This window comes from Lithobates pipiens, unplaced genomic scaffold (genome assembly GCF_037356315.1).
Source record: "Lithobates pipiens isolate NorthernLeopardFrog02 unplaced genomic scaffold, aLitPip1_a1.2 Scaffold_18, whole genome shotgun sequence".
Classification (NCBI taxonomy): Eukaryota; Metazoa; Chordata; class Amphibia; order Anura; family Ranidae; genus Lithobates; species Lithobates pipiens.
The window spans coordinates 395,389,576-395,410,874 of record NW_027507758.1 but is presented as its reverse complement, the minus strand read 5'-3'; the positions used below and the strand labels follow the sequence as shown (position 1 = coordinate 395,410,874).

The following is a 21,299-nucleotide window of genomic DNA, read 5'->3' as shown; positions in this document are numbered from 1 at the left end:
TCTGAAGCCATGCTGACCCTACCCTGTTTGCCACCTGAAGGGGACAGTGAAGGTCCCACCCTCCTTACTGCTGCTGGTTGAGGGGCTCTTTCCCGCAGGACTCACCACCCTGACAGGTTCTGCGCTGTCCAGCAAGTAGTGTTCGTGTTCTCTGTCAGCTCCCAGGTGCAGAGGAATCCGCTCTGTATCACTCAAAGCTGCTGCTAATGATGCTGAAACCGCTCTGCAATGTGCTCAGGCTCAAAGAAAATTGCCGCCCAGCATCCAGCATAAAGACATAAAGCACTGGGAAAATGGCCGCCGGATTACAGGAAAACATGATGTCTCTAGAGAAGCTGAAAAAACATGCTCAGGCTTCTAGAAAATGGCCGCCGTCGTCCAGTATAAGGACAAAATCACAGGGAAAATGGCAGCCGAGACACAGGAGAGCATGCTTTCCCTTGCCCATACCTAAGATGGCCGCTGACACTGAAAAACCATGAGGGACAGAGCTAGAAAAATGGAGCTGATCAGCGCTGCAGATATCACAGGCACCCCCAGGGACATGAAAAACACCACTCAGGACACAGCCTCCCCGCATCCCCCCCACAGGTGAGAGCCCCCCCCCCCCCCCCGGAGAGCCCCTGCATGACACACACACTGCTAAGCAGCCACACGCAGCATCCCCCACAGGGAGAGGGGGAAGGAAGATAGGGACAGGGAGAGAAGAGAGGGAGGTGAGGGACCCCTGAATCAACCTCCCAGGGAATGCCCAGCTGCTCAGCCCCACCGAGGCAGGGACAGCTGTACTTACCAGTTCTGAAGAGCTGGGAGACATTCCATTACAGACTCACTCTCTGATCAGTACAGGGTGGCTGCTGGCCTCGGCACACTGTGGCACAGACATCAGTAGCCCGGTTATATATGCGCCCCGGAGCATAAAAGCTCACCGACCACCTCTGGAGCTGAGGTACGTTGTGGCCGGCCTAGCATGTAGCTGCGACCTGCACGCGCTCGCTGGCCGGGCTGGGGAGACTACAAGGATAAGAGTATCCAGCCTGTCACCCAGCTGGCTGTTGATAGCAGATCACAGGATCCTTCATCTTGCGCAAAAAGCAACGTTTCTGCAAAGAAAAAACACGGACTAATGGGCCCGTCAGGGTTCCTAGGTCCTTCTCCTTCACTAGGCAAAATAAAACTGAGGCTGCAGTAGCATGCTGAGGGGTTGTTACCTAAGGGACTGTCCCTTGGGCGGAATTAGAAAGTTCTAGTTTTATCATCACATGTTACCATGTATTGCCTAGTCCTCTCCTGAAGGTGGCATAACAACCCAATGGTCTAAAGAGAAAAGCCGTGTCAGTCGGTGAATATAAGAGAAATAATAAAATGTAAATGGTCATTGGTAGACCCTCTATTACAGATGGGCATAGCACACTGTATTAGTCTTTTCATAAAAATGAGGCATATAAATATCTTTTCAGAGCAATCTTTAAGCAGGTCACTTGACTCTTGCCTGGATTCCAGGGTTACTGCAGGAGGGGCTGAGCGGCCATGTGACCTACCCGGCTGACGTCAGAGGGAGATCTCGGGCCCTCCTGCAGAAGCCATGTAAAGGAGAAGTAAAGCGGCCGTGAGTCACGTGACCTGCCTGAGGATCGTTCTAAAAAGGTATTTACACGACTCATTTTGATAAAAGACTCATACAGTATGGTATGCATAGCTCTAATAGAGAGGCTGTCAGTGTTTTATATATTTGAGTTAAAAATCACTTTAATACTTGAGCCAGTAATCCTGTCTCAACTGAAGATTAATAAAGACTGAGAATTCAATTTGCAGCCATCATTGCCACTTCTCACTGTGCATGGGAATTAGAGAACAGTGTCTCCACTCTTTATGGCATCTACACAGACTGTTGCACAGTACACAGTCACTATCATGGCTATTCTCTTTCATAAACGGACACCCTAGAAGTGTCCAAGCATCAGGGACATACAACAGGACCACCTTTACAGTTTGAATTACGTGACAGCAGTACTTCTAATTTACCATGATTTCCATACGTCTAAAGCTGTTACAAAGTTTATGAATGTATTTATTAGTAACTGAAAACATTTTTTTTTAATTGTTAAATCTTACCGGGTCCATCAAAAGGTACAAAAAAATGTGGGATTTTTTCAGAGGCTCCCAATGGAATTAGATACATGTCTTTTACCTGCCTCATATTGTTTGCTACTACACCATATCGCTTTCTGCTACTAAAGTAAGAATAGAGTAATGTGTAAGAAATCTGATCTTCTTCAGTCTCTGGACAAAAGCGAATTACACAGGTTTCCTAAAAAAAAAAAAAAAAAAGAAAAGAAAAAAAAATGTTGGTTATCTTTAGTTTTTTTGTAGATTTCAACTCAAAACACATCATAATATTGTTTTATTTTACAAAACCAATGAAATATCTTAAAGTGTTGAGATGACGGTCAGAATAAATGGTACCCAATCACAGCAACACACTTAGTGCCTTTAGTTACATTATTAAAAAAGGAAAATAAGAAGAGTAATGGAAACAAGAAAAATTAACGAATAATAAAATGAAGGAAAAGAAAGGAATAATGGAAGCAAGAAAGAAAACAAAATATTATACATTCCACTTAAACTTAATGATTTGCAAGTGGAGGCAGCTCAGCATTAAGTGAATTCCCCCATTTCTGAAATGTTATAATCAGCATACAGTATTGAACTATACAATATATTAAAAAAAAAGCAAAACAAAAAAAACAAAAAAAAAACGGCAAGGCAATGGCATAATGTGCTAGTATGCATCACATACTAGCACAGTATGAAAAACTCAACTTGGAATGAAGCCCTCCAGCGCTGTAATGTCACCACTATGAAGGCCGACATGTTCCTCCGGTCCTTCTTCAAGGTTTGCGGAGCTCTTGAGCTGTGATTGGTCAGAGCTGTGATTATGTCACTCTCTGCATGAGGTTCTGAAGTTTTGGCAAGGTATGCCGAACCTTCAGAGCGCATGCGCCAGTGATGTCACTGGCTGCATGCAGGGTGAATATCTTCTATATGGTGCATGTTTAGGAGATATTCATTTTACCTTATAGACTCACCTGTAGGTAAAAATGACCAAGCGGGGTTTACAACCGCTTTAATCAGTTACTTACTGATCTTTGAACACCTGGGTTTTCTGACTTTTAGGGCCAATTTAGAGCACTGGAATGCACTATCATGTGTTGCCTTAAAGAATCTCAGTCATTTCAATGCACAAAAAAAGTGCATGTAGCATTATTGGCAGCGTACTGTGCTGTAATGCAAGTTGATCAGCAAGGTTCACTAGGATACCATTCAGAATGAATTATACTGCACAGCACCAACACATATAATGTGTAATACAGTGTGTTCCAGTAACACCTGCGTTACCGACGCCAGATGTTCATGTGTTCTCTGGATTTTTCTGTATTCTTTTGAAAAATACAAAACCATTCCAAAATTATTCAAGCTGTACGTGGATCTATGGAAAGGAAACTCTTTATTTTGTTAAAATCCTTGAAAACAACATGAACAAAATACTTTGATGCATTTTGCTGAAGCAGCTTAATCAAGCAATAATGTTGTAGACTATTCCTATGTTAAAATTAACAAGCACAGAAAAAGCAAACTGTATACTCTCCTACACCTAAAATGTTCTTTAGCATTTCCTAATTTAAAGTGATACTAACTAATAAACAGATACCTAGTCACTTTGGAAAAAATAAAAATACTGCTATCCAAAGTCACTTTGTCAAGTTTACTGCTGACAGAGCTGAAAGCAATTATTTTAAAATATATAGTGTACCTCGTTAAATTAGTGGTCTGCCTAATAGAATTACCAAATCCAGGAATGGCAATACCCTAAATGAGCTTGTCTAAAGATAAAATAAATGAACCACCGAAGGGAGTTTGGGTGAGAGGTACACACTTTGCTATGCATTTCCCTAAATCTTCTCAAACTACATGTGAGACTCCTAAATAACTTTAATAAAAATCTGACATTTTGTAACCAGTAAAGATTACACTAACAATCAGATGCTGGCAAAGAAGCAAAATGGACATCACTTGCCAGATGTTCTGTTAATGTTCATCATCAGTACCTTAGTTCCAGAGGCCTTTATCTTTTCTACATAATCCCAAACTGTCTGTGGCGAAATTCTTCCACCAACTTGGATACTTTCAGGGAGGTCCTATGTGGGATGCACATTTTTAAATTAGAGTTTTCAGAATTATTTAGCACAATCAAAAGAGAATATATAGTCATAAAATCTGTACATTGCAGGTTGCATAGAATGGAATTTACTTAAATCTAAGACAGGGTTCTTATTATACACTTCAGTAATGAAAGACAGTGGTACCTTGGATTGCGAGCATAATTTGTTCCAGAAGAATGCTTGTAATCCAAAGCACTCGTATATCAAAGCGAGTTTCCCCATAATAGCCACTGGAAATTGAGACAATTAGTTCTACAGTGACTATTGTATGCTGTACCGCATGTGGCCCGGGGTGGGGGGGGGTGCCAGAGACACTCGGAAACACTCAGAAACGGCTCGGAAGCACTCAGAACGGAGGGTTTCCGAGTGTTACCGACGCCCCTGCACCTCTGGCCAAATGCGGTACTAAACAACCCAGAGGCATGACTCCTGCTCGTTTTGGGAGACAACAGTCGCAAACAGAGTCAGGATTTAAAAAAAATAATAGCTCGTATTGCGAAACTCGCGTTACTTGCAATCCGAGGTATTACTTTACCAGACATTTTTCATGCTTAGCAAAGGTAAGTTCTATGTGCCATTAATATATTATTTAAAAAAATCCCCATCATAAAATGAATCTATATTTACTTTTTTGGATGTACATTTGCATGTAAATAGAGCAATCCGTCTTATCAATGGGTGATATTTGTTTCATAAAAGTATTGCTGTTTACAGTTTGTATATATATTACAAAAGTGAGTACACCCCTCACATTTTTGTAAACATTTTATATCTTTTCATGTGACAACACTGAAGAAATAACACTTTGCTACAATGTAAAGTAGTGAATGTACAGCTTGTAGAACAGTGTAAATTTGCTGTCCCTGCAAAATAACTCAACACAGCCATTAATGTCTAAACCACTGGCAAAAAAAAGCGAGTACACCTCTAAGTGAAAATGTCCAAATTGGGCCCAATTAACCATTTTCCCTCCCCGGTGTCATGTGACTCATTACAAGGTCTCAGGTGTGAATGGGGAGCAGGTGTGTTAAATTTGGTGTTATCGCTCTCTCTCATACTGGTCAATGGAAGTTCAACATGGCACCTCACGGCAAAGAACTCTCTGAGAATCAGAAAAAAAAGAATTGTTGTTCTACACACAGATGGCCTAGGCCTCCAGCTGTTGCAGAACTACAAGTTCCATGAGGCCTAGCAAGACACAAAAGCAGCCACAAACATGACACCCAGAGACAGAGCATGATGGGATGTGTAGTTTTGCAACAGCTGGAGGTCCCCTAATTGCATATCACTGGCCTAGGCTATAAGATGATTGCAGAGACCCTGAAACTGAGCTGCAGCATGGTGGCCAAGACCATACAGCGGTTTAACAGGACAGGTTCCACTCAAAACAGGCCTTGCCATGGTCAACCAAAGAAGTTTAGTGCACGTACTCATCGTCATATCCAGAGGTTGTCTTTCAGAAATAGACATACGAGTGCTGCCAGCATTGCTGCAGAGGTTGAAGGGGTGGGGGGGGGGGTCAGCCTGTCAGTGCTCAGACCATACGCCGCACACTGCATCAAATTGGTCTGCATGGCTGTTGTGCCAGAAGGAAGCCTCTTCTAAAGATGATGCACAAGAAAGCCCGCAAAGTTTGCTGAAGATAAGCAGACTAAGGACATGGATTAATGGAACCATGCCCTGTGGTCTGCGTGTGTGGCGGCAACCAGGTGAGGAGTACAAATATAAGTCTTGCCTAAAGACAAGCATGGTGGTGGGAGTGTCATGGTCTGAGTGCTGCCAACACTGGGGAGCTACAGTTCAATGAGGAAATCATGAATGCCAACATGTACTGAGATACTGAAGCAGAGCATGATCCCCTCCCTTCGGAGACTGAGCCACAGGACCCCAAACACACCTGCAAGATAACCACTGCCTTGCTAAAGAAGCTGAGGGTAAAAGTGAGGGACTGGCCATGCATAGCTCCAGACCTAAACCCTATTGAGCATCTGTGGGGCATCCTCAAACGGAAGGTGAAGAAGTGTAAGGTCTCTAACATCCACCAGCTCCATGATGTCATGGAGGAGTGGAAGAGCGCACTAGTGGCAACCTGTGGAGCTCTGGTGAACTCCATGTCCAAGAAGGCAGTGTTGGAAAATAACAACGGCCACACAAAATATTGACACTTTGGGTCCAACTTGGATATTTTCACTTTTATTGCCAGGGGTTTTCTCACTTTTATTGCCAGTGGTTTAGACATTAATGGCTGTGAGTTTTTTTGAGGGGACAGCAAATTGAAACTGTTATACAAGCTGTACACTCACTACATTGTAGATAAGAGTCATTTCTTCAGTGTTGTCACATAAAAAGATATAATAAAACATTTTAAAAAAATGTGAGGGGTATACTCACTTTTGTGAGCATATATATATATATATATATATATATATATATATATATATATATATATGCTCACAAAAGTGAGTACACCCCTCACATATACATACACACACACACACACACATACAGTATGTATATTGTTGTGAATAATGAGGCAGCCATACTTGCTGTTTACATATGCAGCCTGTGCTTCTTCCTGGATAGTGCTATACCCCGGTACTGTTCTACTGTTTCTCAGAACAAGTAAATTTTTCTGCTAACACTGTTTGTGGCTTGTCCTGTAGACTCACTGCTTAATCTGCAGGAATACTGACTATAAATTCTGTTTATGCAGTAGGCATCCATTAGATAAAAATCTCTAAAATACTGTCATGAAAATTTAAACATGCATGAAAACATCAAAATGTAGATCAATTTAAAGTGAACTTGTAGTTTGTCAGATACTAATCAAAGTAACAGATTCAGTCTATAGCACATATTAGAGGGCTTACTGGGGACACTTTTCTGATGGTAGTTTACCTAATTTAGCCACTTCAATAAAAGGCAATTTTACAATTTTTAGCTTAAAGCACTTTCGCACTTTGAATGACAATTGCGCGGTCATGTGACACTGTGCCAAAATGAAATGTGTATATTTTTTTCCCCCACAAATATAGCTTTCTTTTTGTGGTATTTGATCACCACTGGCTTTTTTATGTTTTGCACTACAAATAAAAAAAGACCAAAAATTTTGAAAGAAAATAAAAGTTTTTCTTTGTTTTGGTTATAAAATGTTGTAAATAAGTAAGTTTCCTCCTTTACTGATGGGCATTGATGAGGCGCGCACGAGCGGCTTATCCTGCCGGACGTCGTATGATGTCCAATCAGGATAACTGATCCCCGCTGCGGCCATCATTCTGCTATTGGGCATGTGGTTAGACAAGCCCGTGTGCCAGTTTTGACATAAGCTAGATTCAGGTAGCTCTTACTATCACCACTTTTAAAGCAGAACTAAAGATTGCAGAAGAGACATGCAATGTCTCTTCTGCAATAAACCACACCTACCTGCCTGTTCCTTGGAATGCAAACCAAGCCGTACAGCAGCTGGCCCAATCCTGTGTACTGGGATGACTAGGTCCTATGCATGAGTGCCGTCATCCTGAGCAGACCAAAGAGGCCAAAAAACACAGAAGATGCCGGCGGCAGAGGGACCATTGGAAAGGTGGGTGTTTCTGTCTTTAGTTCCACTTTAAAATCTGTCACTATGGCTATGTGCAGATTAGGAAAATTGTGGTAATTAAGACCAACACTGAGCTGGCATACAGAGAAACACCAGTGCTCAGAGGGGGGCATTTCTGTGCTGGGAAGGGGTCATAATTGTGGCAGGGTTTTGCACAGGGTCATGGCTGCTATGACATCAGCTGCCTCCTAGCAACCGATTACTGGTCCTGGGCCACATTTAGCTGCCAGCCAGGAGATTCCCCAATCAAAAACTTAATGTAAACAAACGGGCATGGGAATACCGACTGAAGTCATTACCCAAATATTTAGGCAGTGAAGAGTCACACCGATGGCTAACCTTATGTGGAACTCTCGAGAGTTTCTCATCAAGCTTCACCCACCCTACTCCAACCCACCTACTGCTATGCACTGTCAATCAAAAGCAAGGTGGGACTGATGGGTAACTAGTCTCTCAGATCTCCATCAGACAACACCCACTCCACTACAAAACTCCTCGACCATGCGCTTGCCTGTTTGACAGATGCAGTGGCCAGGGACAGGGTTCTGTAATGCTGAGCTGCATTTGGGGGGTTTTCCATATGGGCAATCTGGCCTCAGTGTCTCCAACACAGACTGATGTACCTGCTCCCCACAAGTAAATTAATCTGTCCCAAACGTCAATAATTTCCGTTGCGGATGTGCGAGAGAATTCTAAACAGAATCTATCACTTGTAAAGCCACCATGAATATAATGGAGTGAGAAGAGTAAGTGCCTGTGACTACTGCGGCACATATTGAACATGGGAGAGAAGAAACTCACATGTACTGCCACTGAATCTGCTGGCCTGGGGGGACCATAGTTAATGCTGGCTCCTGTCTGTCCCCTAGTGTCACATCACAGGGGCCAGCAGGCCTTGCAGTATAAGGACTGTGAGGAGAAATTCATTATGCATTTTAGCTTGTACATCTATATTCTCAAACATCTGGCCTAATTCACTTATTAAACTGAATATCACTGAGCAGTAGGGAATTATTATAGTATATAATTATATATATATTGTATGGGCTCTGCATTCTCTGACCATATCATGTAGCATGTCTGCAGTCTTTGACCATCTAGTCTAGTATTTTGTGGGGAGCCTGGATCTCCTTTTTAGGTTGTCTGCTGTGATTAGATTGTGCTACATGCAGGGAGAGATAAAGATTTAAGAGATAAAATAAAATAAAAATGGGAGTTCTTCAGTTTGCTTGATTTTTTTTGATGAAAGCCATGGGCAGTAATCGTGATGCATCATGATGTACTGCAGAATCGAATCAAATCGTTGACATGATAGTCATAATTAAATCAAACAGTGAAGATGCGCACCTCTACAATATGTATTGAAATATTTAAGAACATTATATAATTACCTCGGATAAATGTTCTAATGATCCAGATACAGGGTATGCCTTGATAACAAATTTTGCCACAGAAGGCATATTAAGAAATCCTTTCCAAATACAGGTCAAACGGGACAAAAATGTAGATTCATCTTCAGCTGCTTCAGTATTAAAAGGCTCAGAACTAAAACAAGATTTATAAAAAAAATAATAATAGCTTTTTGGGAAACATTTTTAAAAAGGTTCACTGATAACTGACATGCACTATGCATTTTAAGAGTTAATATACAGCAGATAAAATAAGTATTTAACAAGTCACCATTTTGCTCAGTAAATATATTTCTAAGAACCCTTTCACACTGAGGCACTTCAAAACTGCCAGTAAAACACTAAGCAGGTTTGCAGTGCTTTTGAAGAGCCTTTCGGCCACTTTGCATTCATTTCAATGGAGAGGGGCGCATTTGGGGTGAATTTTTTAGGTCTCTAAACATGCCCCAAAGATGCTGCTTTCAGGAGTTGTTTCACCTCCCCACCAGCGCACTTCTCCAGTGTGAAAGCATCCATTGATTTTAATGGGAATCAGTTTTCATGAGCTTTTCGTGAGCTTTTCAGGCTCTTTTTTCTTTTAGCGCAAAAACGCTTGAAAAACTCCTCAGTGTGAAAGGGGTCCTAAGGGGTTCTTGACTTGACACCACATGTCAGCAACAACCCATGCAATCCATACATACAAAAGAAACCAAAACAAATATGTTCATAAATTAAAAGAAAAGTATGAGTTTCCCTTATTTTTCTTACATCTATTGTATTTGAGCTGCTGATATCTAAAAATCTTTCCAGCCCTCTCAGAAGTGCCCCCATTCTGTTAAAATCAAGCTAAATATCTGTGGGAGGGTCTAGTGACTTTCGTCCAGAATCATACTGACAATGGGAATCTGGATCCACCCACTTTCCGTTGTCTGCTTGATTGATGTCGGCTCTTTGCTTGTTCCCCAGACTTCATAGTGTAGCTGCTCCCCCCTCCCTTTTCCCTCCTCGCTATCCTTCCTGCATTCCAAGTGTCAGCCATCCTTCTTGCCTGCCAAGTGCCATAGTAAGCTATCCTTCCTACCTTCCAAGTATCAACTATCCTTGGTGGGATGGGATCAGTGACACAGGGATGATCTTTTATGTACAATAAAGGAGACTTGGGAAATATCAGGGGTCTAAACAGGAATATTTTACTTTAGATGCGGGGTGGGGGGTTGTCATTTTCCCTCTCTTTTGCAGACCTGCTATGTACTGTACACAGGTATACACTCTACACATAGTACTATGTTCATTTCAGAGAACAGACACAAGGCACATGTTACTATGCTCCTTACCAAGTCTCCTCTTCTGAAATAACAGTTCTATGTGTAGAAAGCTTACCTGTGTTCATTCCTTGAAATGAGAAGTGTTCAGTGACACTCCCCCCTCCCCTATCAGCTGAAAGAGATGCTGACACAGACTTTGAAAGCCCCTGAGTGAGGGGAGAGGGGGGATTCGTAAGACACAGAAACATCAAAGCCCAAGGAAGGACGTGTTGGAGGCTTGCAGATAAAAGTTGGGAAACATTATCCAGCTGCTGGGAGGTGAGGATATTGAAGTTTGTGTCACACTGCCTCTGGTCCTGGGTTTTAGCTGGGGACATGCTGCCATGGAAACAGAGGCAAGTGAAGAGCGTGCTTGTTCTAGATAGCAGCTTGGGTGTGCCCCTTTTCACCAAGCACACCCACATGTCTAAGAGAGGGAGGGACTGGTTAAATTGTGGAGCTGTCTCCACCCCCTTGAAACTTTTGAACGGAGAGAGAACCGTTAGAGTCTGCTTCTGGACTCTTCAAAAGACTATTCTACAAAAAACAAAAAGGACTGAGGAAAGAAAGAAATGCAATGTAGGTATGAGGGTAACGTACTACCTATTTTTGCATTCTCATACTTCTCCTTTAAGTTATGTGTAATAAAATGGAATGACACAGGAAAATGTATTGAACACATGAAGAAAGGGAGGTGCAAAAAGGCATGTAAAACCAAGACACCAGCTGAAATCTATCAGTAATTAGAAAGCAATCCTACCTCTTGTCAGTGCAAATTAATATCATCTGGTTCAGTCTCAACTGATGGCCTATAAAAAGGTGTCTCATTACCAAGATGCCACACAAGAAACATCTCATGATGGGTAAAAGCAAAGAGCTCTCTCAAGACCTTCGCAACCTTGTTCCAAAATATACTGATGGCATTGGTTGCAGAAGGATTTATAAACGTCTGAATGTTTCAGTGAGCACTGTTGGGGCCATAATCCGAAAGTGGAAAGAACAATTTTACCATAAACCGGCTACAAGGTGCTCCTCGCAAAATTTCTGACAGAGGAGTGAAAATAATTTTTAGAAGACTTGTCCAAGAGCCAAGGAACACTTGTGGAGCGCTTCAGAGAGACCTGGAATTAGCAGGTACAATTATTTCAAAGAAAATAATGAATAATGCACTTAACCGCCATGGCCTGTATGCATGCTCCCCACGCAAGACTCCATTGCTGAAAAAAATCATGTTGGAACTTGTTTAAAGTTTGCTGCACAACATTTAGACAAGTCTGTGAAATACTGGGAAAATATAGTCCGGTCAGATGAGACCAAAATTTAGCTCTTTGGATGTCATAATGCTCACCATGTTTGGCAGTCTGCACATCACCCCAAAACACCTCCATACCAACAGTGAAGTGTGAAAGTGAACATCATGGTGTGGGGTTATTTTTCAGCATACAGTACTGACAAACTTTAGGTCATCGGATGAATGGAAAAATGTACCAAGACATTCTTGATAAAAATCTGCTGCCATCTACCAGGATGATGAGGATAAAACAGGGGTGGACATTTCAGCATGACAATGATCCCAAACACAAAGCCAAGGAAACTCTTAATTGGTTTCAAAGAAAGAAAATAAAGCTGCTAGAATGGCCCAGCCAATCATCTGACTTGAATCCTATAGAAAATCTATGGAAAGAACTAAAGATCAGAGCTTATAGAAGAGACCTACTGAACCTTCAAGATTTAAAGACTGTTTGTGTGGAAGAATGGAACAAAATCACACCTGTGACTAGTTTCTTCATACAGGAGGCGTCTTGAAGCTGTCATTACCAACAAAGGATTCTGTACGAAGTATTAAATAAATTTCAGTTCGTGTGTTCAATACTTTTTCCCTGTGTCATTTCATTTTATTACACATAACTTAATTTCTGAAATTATTTGTTTTGGTTTCTTTGTATGTATGGGTTGCATGGGTTGTTACTAACATGTGGTGAAAAATGTTATATCAATAGCACCCATAGAAATATATTTACTTAGAAAACTGGTGACCAGTTCAATACGTATTTTACCTGAAATATATTTGATACCTTCTTCATAAATGCCTCTAAAATACACAAATTTAAAAGAATAAGATAATGTCAATACAATTTACCAAGCGTGAACCATACACAGTTTCTGTTAAGAACACGGACACCATCCTCTGTGCTGCTCAAACCAAAATAATTATTGCAAGGGAACTGATCTCTGAATGGAAAGTTTCATAGGTTACTGACAGATGTTTTCCCTGTTATAATGCGCAAATGTCTGATTAATATTAATTACAAAACAGAATCTGGTCCTGTCTACTTAAGTTAAGGAAAGAACAAGAAAAGCTTTCAGATTTCAAAAAGCGATGAATAAAAATATTTATCATCCTTTTTAGAATTTTAAACATAGGACATATAATCCCAATTCCAAAAACATTTGGACGCCATGTAAATGCTACATAAAAACAGAATGTAATGATCTGCAAATCTCATAAACCCATATTTTATTCACAATAGAAAGTAGAAAACAAATGTTTAAACTGAGAAAATGTACAATTCTAAGAAAAAAATAAGGTAAATTTGAAATTGATAGCATCAACAATTCTCAAAAAAGTTGGGACAGGGCAACAAAAAGCTGGTAAAGTAAGTGGTACTAACAAGGAAAAGCTGGAAGAACATTTTTCAAATAATTGGGTTAATTTGCAACAGGTCTGTAACATGACTGGGTATGAAAAAAGTATCTTAGAGAGTCAGTGTCTCAGAAGTAAAAATAGACAGAGGTGCACCAATCTGCGAAAAGCTGCGTATAAACATTGCTGAACAATTTCAGAAGAATGTTCCTCAATGTAAAATTCCATGGACTTAAAATGTGTCATCATAGACAGTGCATATCAAAAGATTCAGAGAAATTGGAGAAATCTCTGCGTACAAGGAACATGGCCAAAATGCAATATTAGATGCCTGTGATCTACAGGCTGTCAGAGGGCTTTGCATTAAAAACAGGCTTGACTCTGATGGACATCACTGCATGGGCTCAGGTATACTTCCAAAAATCAGCATCTGTGAACACAGTTTGCTGTGTCATCCAAAAATGCAAAGTAAAGCTCTATCACACGAAGAAGAAGCCATAACCGAAACATGATCCAGAAACACCACCATCTTCTCTGGCCCAAAGCTCGCTTAAAATAATCTGTTCCAAATTGCAAACCGGTTATGTGGTCAGACGAATTCATATTTGTCAATCTTTATGGTAACAATAGGTGCTGTGTCCTCCGGACTAGGGAGGACAGGGACCTTCTGGCTTATCAGCACTCGGTTCAAAAGTCTGATGGTATGTGGGTGCATTAGTGCATATGGAATGGGCAGTTTTCATATCTGGAAAGGCACCATCATCAATGCTGAAATATATATTCAGGTTTTAAAGCAGCAAATGCACCCATTCAGACAACATTTTTTCAGCCAAGGCCTTGCTGTATGTGACAACAGCGTGGCTTCACTGTAGAAGAGTCCAGGTGCTTAACTGGCCTGCCTACAGTCCAGACTTTTCACCAATTGCGGATCAAATTGTATTTGTGTGTAGTAAAGTATTTTAGTGGTGTTTGTTTTTGGTTTCTGAAAATATGTATCTAATAAACAGTTGGTCAAATATCGTGCAACAAAAAGTTACAACTAACCATCATCTTTTATTCTATAGGGCCTCTGCGTTCAGAAAATATATAATGTTCTGGGGGGGGGGGGGGGGGGGGGTTTAGAGTCATTTTATATCCAAAATTTCTCAATTTTACAAGTCTGCTAAAAATAAAAAAATAAAATAAACAAAATGCTCCAGGGGAAGTTAGTTAATATTTGTTTTTTTCTTTTTAACTAGTTTTGTTTCTTATGCTGTTAAATTTTCATAAAAAAATGTGCAAGACTGAAAACATTAGAATTTTACCTGTAAATTTCTGAGCTTGGAGAACAGTACAAGACAGTGTTTGTTTTCAAAGACCATGGGTTATATGTAGTCTAGCTTCAGTTTATTGGGCACAGGCTGCCCCGAATGAATACTCATATAACCCCAACTACTCTGCAAAACTCCAGTTTTTTGTTTTTACAGGACCATAAGAGATTGGGGGAGGGGGGTGTCTGTGTCCTGTACTCCATAAGTATTTTATAGGAAATAGGGCTTGGATTCATAACTGCAGGAGGGGGCAACAACATAGCAAACCAAACTGTCAACAGGCCCACAAATAAAATAAAAAATAGATTAAGTAGCCTAAAAACACTCAGATGACAGCTTGAAGCATCTTACAGCCAAAGCTTGCATCAGCTGTGGCTTATACATCCTCCTGGTAAAACCCGGAGAATATCTGAACAGAGGACCAAGTGGCAGGTTTGCAAATCTGTGCTATAGATGCTTTATGCTGAAAAGCCCAAGAAACACCAACAGACTTGGTGGAATGAGTTCTGATAGGGAAAGCAGTGAGCCTTTCTTTAGGAGCAGAAGCCTTGGAAATAAGTTGTTTAATCCAACTAGTAATGATGGAGTGGGAGGCAGAGTGTCCTCCTTAAAACCCTACAGGGAGTCAGTTCTGCAAACAGAAGTAGTCCTGACAACATCCTACCATGTAAGGAATTTTTTTGTGCGTATTTTAGAGCAGGACAAAGAGAAGAGGGGACAATATCCTCATTGAGATGGAAAAGAGATGCCACCTTGGATGGAGAAGAAAGTCTTGGTCTCAATACTAACTCGTCCGTATGCACTAAAAGAAATGGCTCTTAACATGAAAGGGCCGCCGGCTCAGAAGCACACCTAACAGATATAATGGTCACCAAGAAGTCAACCTTAAACACGAGGTCTCCCAAAGGGATATCTCCATTTGGCACAAAGGAGGGGGGGTGGTCTCTGAAGCACATACTGAGATCCCAAGGGGCAAAATTGGAGGATTTCTATAAGCAAATCTCTTGTGAAAAATCTCAAACGCTGATTGAGACCAGATTGAAGAAAGAACAAAATACAAACAGGGTACACCCTGGGACTCAGCTTTGTGTCCTCGCACCAGGCAAAATAGGATTTTTGTACTCACCTTAAAATCCTTTTCTCTGAAGTTCATTGACGGACACAGCACCTTTAATCTTGACCTTAGGGTTATATATCCCCACCTTCAGGAGAGGACTAAGTAGTACAAACATAAATAGGTGGGGTGGGTGCTGTGTCCGTCAATGAACTTCAGTACAAAAATCCTATTTTCTCTTTTGTTCATTGACAGACACAGCACTTTTAATCTTGACCTTAGGGACGTCCCCAAGCAGTGTCAAAAAACGAGGGGTGGGAACAGCAAGAAAATAAGCTCCACCTATAACAACCAGAACTCAACGGAGGAGTTGCAACCTTAAACAGCCACCTGCAAAATCTTGCGGCCGAAGCAAGCATCCGAAGACGCGCTCACATCAACCTTGTAAAATTTTGTGAAAGTGTGAACAGACGACCAGGTCGCCGCCTTACACACCTGGGAAACAGGCGCCTGATGTTGGAAAGCCCAGGAGACACTGATTGCCCTAGTCGAATGTGCGTGACAGGGAAGTTGGGTGCTGCCCACTTATGGCATAAGCCTGAACCACGATCTGTCTGATCCACTGAGAAATGGTGGCCAACGAGACCGCCAGGCCTTTCTTCAGACCAGCCACCAATACAAACAGCGAGTCTGACCTCCACAAAGGAGCCGTAGCAGACAGATACACCTGCAGAGACCGGACCACGTCCAAAGAATGCAAAGCAACCTCTATGGGATGTGACGGCCGAGGACAAAGGGACGGAAGCACAATGTCCTCATTTAGATGAAAGACTGAAACAACCTTTGGAAGAAATGAAGGCTGCGGACGCAGCACCGCCTTATCCTTGTGGAGGATCAAGTAGGGAGACTTGCATGACAAGGCTGCCAACTCAGAAACCCTCCTGGCAGATGTAATAGCCACTAGAAAAATAGATTTTTAAATACAGCTTACCTGTAAAATCCTTTTCTTGGAGTACATCATGGGACACAGAGGTCCTTCCCCTCTTTTCTGGGTTCTTTATTGCTTGCTACAAAACTGAGGTACTTCCCGTATGGGAGGGGTTATATGGGAGGAACCTCTTGCTATTGGTTGCCAGTGTCCAATCACCTAAATCCATTTTTCTTTATTGTACATCACGGGACACAGAGCACTATTAATGACTATCTGGGATGTCCTAAAGTAATGCACCTGAGGGAAGGGAGACACAGCATTTCCAAGCCCCAACAGGCCCCCGGACTTATAAAGCTGCTTGCAACACACTGTGGCCAAAGACAGCCTCCCTTTGAGATCTAACATCCACTTGGTAAAACCTGGTGAACGTATGAACCGAAGACCAAGCGGCTGCTTTGGAAACCTGCGCCATAGACACCTGTTGGCACACTGCCCATGACACACTAACCCCTCTAGTGGAATGTGCCTTTAAATCCCTGGGTGGAACCCTACATTTTAAAACATATGCCTGGATAATAGCCTGGCGAATCCACCTTGAGATAGTTGAACTCGTAGCTGCCTGTCTCTTTTTAGGACCCTCCAGCAGAACAAAAAGGGAGTCAAGCGAATGAAGCGATCTTTCTCCCCTAGACTTAGGGTTTGGAAAAAAGGAAGTTAAAATGATATCTTGATTCAAATGAAAATTGGAAACCACTTTAGGCAAAAATCCAGACGAGGCCGCATGACCACTTTGTCCTGATGTAGAATCAAATAAGGTTCCTTGCAAGAAAGGGCGGCCAACTCTGACACCCTTCTGGTCGAGGTTATGGCCACCAAAAAGACCAATTTCCTAGTCAATAGGATAAAAGGAATATGCCTAATAGGCTCAAAGGGTTGACTCTAAAGGGCTGACAGCACCAAGTTCAGGTCCCGGGGCATAAGGGCGGTTTAACCGGCGGCCTCAGGTGCGTTACTCCCTTGACAAAGGTTTGCATCAGAGAATGGGATGCAATTGGTCTCTGGAAAAAAACAATAAGGCCGAAATTTGTCCTTTGTGCCTAAAGCCAGTTTTAAGTCTACTCCTGCTTGAAGAAAAGCAAGGCTCCTCCCAATCGTATACTTAAGAGGGTGCCATCCCTTTCCTTCGCACCAGGAAATGTATGACCTCCAGACTCTATAGAAAATAGTTCTAGAAACTGGCTTCCTAGCATTTATTAGAGTAGACAAGACCGACCCCTTAACACCACAGCCTTTCAGTATTCTGGCCTCAATAGCCATGCCATTTAAATTCAGCGACCGTAAAGAAGGATGAAATATGGGTCCTTGAGACAACAGGTCCGGGTGGAATGGAAGGAACAATGGGTCCCCCACTGCCAACCTCACAATCTCTGTGTACCAAGACCTCCTGGGACAGGCTGGGGCCACCAGGATCACTGGCTTTTGTTCCTCCTGTATCAGCAAGAGGATCCTTGGTTCTGGACATGAACTTGCCCAGCTTGGCATTGTATCTGGATGCCAGAAGATCCACATCTGGGGTCCCCCAGTGTTGGCAGATCTGAAGAAAAACTTCGGGATGAAGGGACCATTACCCTGGCAACAACTTTTGGTGACTTAGAAAGTCTGCCTGCCAATTGTCCACACCCGGTATGAACTCTGTCGAAAGAAATGGCACATGCCTCTCTGCCCAAGTCAATATGTGATCCACTTCTTTCTGAGCCGTCTGGCTCTTGGTGCCCCCTTGGTGGTTGATATACGTCACCACCGTGGAGTTGTCGGACTGGACTCGGACAGGAAGGTCCTGCAATCTGGATGACCAGAAACGCAGAGCTAGACGTCTGCCCGAATCTCCAATAGATTGATGGGCAAGGTTTTTTCTGCTTGGGACCATGCTCCCTGGACAGACGCCTCCTCCAGGACTGCTCCCCAGCCGAGACGACTGACATCTGTAGTCACCACTTTCCAGGCTACCAGTGGATGATGCTAGGTTCGAGCAGTCTTGTCCCAGGATTTCAGAATTTTGTTCTGGAACAACCTGGAGGGGAACTGTGCATAAGGAATTGCATTGAAAGATGAAACCATCTTGCCCAGTAATCTCATGTAGAGCCGAATAGAAGTTCTCTCTTCTCTTTTCCCCTTCCGGACGAGCTCCACTATGGAGTCGATCTTTAAGGGAGGTAAAAACACCTTTTCTCGAACTGTGTCCAAGATTAGGCCCAGATACACCAAGATCTGAGCCAGACGAAGGGCTGATTTGTCCACATTCAGAATCCAGCCTAGGCACTGTAAAACCCAAACCGCTTTTGAACCATTTTGGACTAGGACAGGACAAGATTGATCCTTCAGATATCCTACCACGGAAATTCCCTGGGATCTTAGGGATGCAAACACCGGGCCAAAATCTTTGTGAAGACCCTGGGGGGCGTGGCTAGACCGAATGGTAATGCCACGAATTGAAAATGGCGCCCCTCTACTGCGAAACGCAGAAATCTTTGATGTGGAGCGAAGATGGGTACATGAAGGTACGCTTCCTTGATGTTCTCAGGGATGTTATTATTGAACGAGCCGACTCCATACGGAAGGACCGGGCGTATAAAAAGCAATTGAGAGACTGGAGGTCGAAAACGGGCCTTACCTCCCCATTTGGCTTCGGCATGGTGAAAAGGTTTGAGTAAAACCCCTTGAATCTTTCTTTGTGCGGAACATTGACAATTACCCACTGCTTTTGCAGATGCTCCAAGGCCAGGAACAGACATTTCCTTTTTTCTGATTCAAACTGAACTCGACCTCAGAAATCGAGTTGGAAGAAATTCACGGAACTCTATTCTGTAACCTTGTGTTACAGTGGAAATAGGACACCTGTCCTGAACTAGTCCTTCTCAAGCATTCAAAAACAGCCGTAAGAGCGGGAGCGCCCCTTCACAAGGTAGACTTGGAGTTGGGCTTGGCTGACCTTTGGGTCCAGTGTTTTTTCTGACCTTGAGGTTTTTTAAACCCAAATTGCTGAGGCCGTCAATACCGCTAGGGAGAGGAAGCACTAGGCCCTGGAGCGTTGGGAATCTTAAAGGAAGACTGCTTATTCCTCCTTTTAACAGGAAGTAAGGCACTCTTTCCTCCTGAGATCTTTTGGATATACTTATCCAGATCTTCGCCAAACAGGCGTTCTCCATGGAAGGGAAAAGCCACGAGAATCTTTTTGCATGGCGTCTCAGCAGACCAATAGGACTTCAAAACAGGGGCCACGGTGAATGATAAAATCACAACAAAATAAATTAAACTGTGAACAAAATGTACCAAATTAAATCTAGAACAGCAATGAACGCTGGTCAAATGGCCAATGTCCACATATAAATGTCCAAAAAATTGGTGACTGGTTCTTCTATCCCGAGTTTGAGCGGGGAACATACATTCCAAATGAGCTCTAGCGATAAAATAAACATATACTGTTAAGAGGGTGTGTAGGATCATGCAGGCTTATAGTGATGGATAGCCAATGATGAAAGATGCCCGACTGGATGATGGCACAAAGGCTGGAACTCAAATCCGTGTAGAGATGGATACTGGTTCAAAATCAATGATTTCAAGGCAATTATTCCAAAATGGGTGGGCAGCCAAACCAATCCACAAAATGATGATCAGAAGGCATTCATCAGTGCACAAACATGAAGGGGGGGGAATAGAAACGCTCCACATGGCGTAGATCAACCAATGAAGGTTTAATAAAAAAAAATTATAAAAAATACCATACACTGAAAAGCTCGTACAGATAAAATAAAATGGTGATCAGGTGATAATCTAAAAAGCAATATGGGAAGCAGGAGGTGCTGGCTTTGGGCCAGAGACCTCAGCCACCAGAGCAGGGAATCCCTGACTAGCTGGCTCATCTGAATTTGACAATCTAGGGATGTCAGAGATTTGTCCCATTTGGACAGGATCTCTTTCTGCAAGACTCGAGTGTGGAGTTGAGCATACGGTACCTCGAAAGTGTCTACCATGGACCCAGAACTCCCATGCAAAAATGCAGCGACGACCACCTGTGAGACAACAATAACTTCACCGCAGCTTGAAGAGTCTGCAGCTTGTCTGAAGGGAGAAAGAGACTCTTGCCTCTGAGGAGTCCAGAATCAAGCCCGGGTACTCCAGGCATGGAGTTGGCACCAACACCAACTTCTGGAGATTCAACACCCAACCAATTCCTGAAGAGTCTGTATGGTGATCGCCACATCCTCCCTTAATTCTGAGGCTGAAGCTGCTATCAGGAGGAGGTCATCCAGGTAACCCACGATTGTGATCCCTTGTTGTCTTAGCAATGGCAGAATTGGGGCTAACACCTTGGTGAAGACCCTTCGTGCCATCGCTAGGCCAAAAGGGAGAGCTACAAATTGATAGTGCTCGTCCCCAAACGCAAATCGTAGAAACCTCTGATGCCTGATGCAAATGGGGACATGCAAGTATGCGTTCTTGATGTCCAAGGATGCCAAGAAATCCCCCTGGAGTGCAGCGACCACGGAGCAAACTGATTCCATCCTGAACCCCTGTACTTTCACAAAGCCGTTGAGGGCCTTGAGATCCAGGACCAAACAGACCCCTTCTTTGGGACTACAAACAGATTGGAGTAGAATCCCTGAAACCTTTCCGGCATTGGCACAGGTACTATCATCCCACGCAGTAGCAGGTCCTGTACTGCCCTTAACAGGGCCTCCCGACGAGCTGAAAGAAGATGAAGATTGGAGGGAAAAAAAATCTGTTTGGCGGACAGGAAAGAAACTATCTTGTAGCCTGATGAAACCAGTTTTCAGACCCACTGGTTG

The 21,299-nt window shown here is 42.7% G+C and overlaps 1 protein-coding gene across 2 annotated transcripts in view; it reads right to left on the bottom strand.

Moving 5' to 3' along the window:
• PHF3 (PHD finger protein 3) overlaps positions 1-21,299 on the bottom strand; it is a 160,210-nt gene that overhangs the window by 10,455 nt on the left and 128,456 nt on the right. For both annotated transcript variants that reach the window (XM_077487870.1, XM_077487871.1), the window contains 3 exons: positions 9,213-9,366; positions 4,110-4,199; positions 2,116-2,311 (listed from right to left, as the gene is read on the bottom strand). In XM_077487870.1, coding sequence (XP_077343996.1) covers positions 2,116-2,311; positions 4,110-4,199; positions 9,213-9,366 — 440 coding nt within the window. The remainder of the gene's footprint in view (positions 1-2,115; positions 2,312-4,109; positions 4,200-9,212; positions 9,367-21,299) is intronic.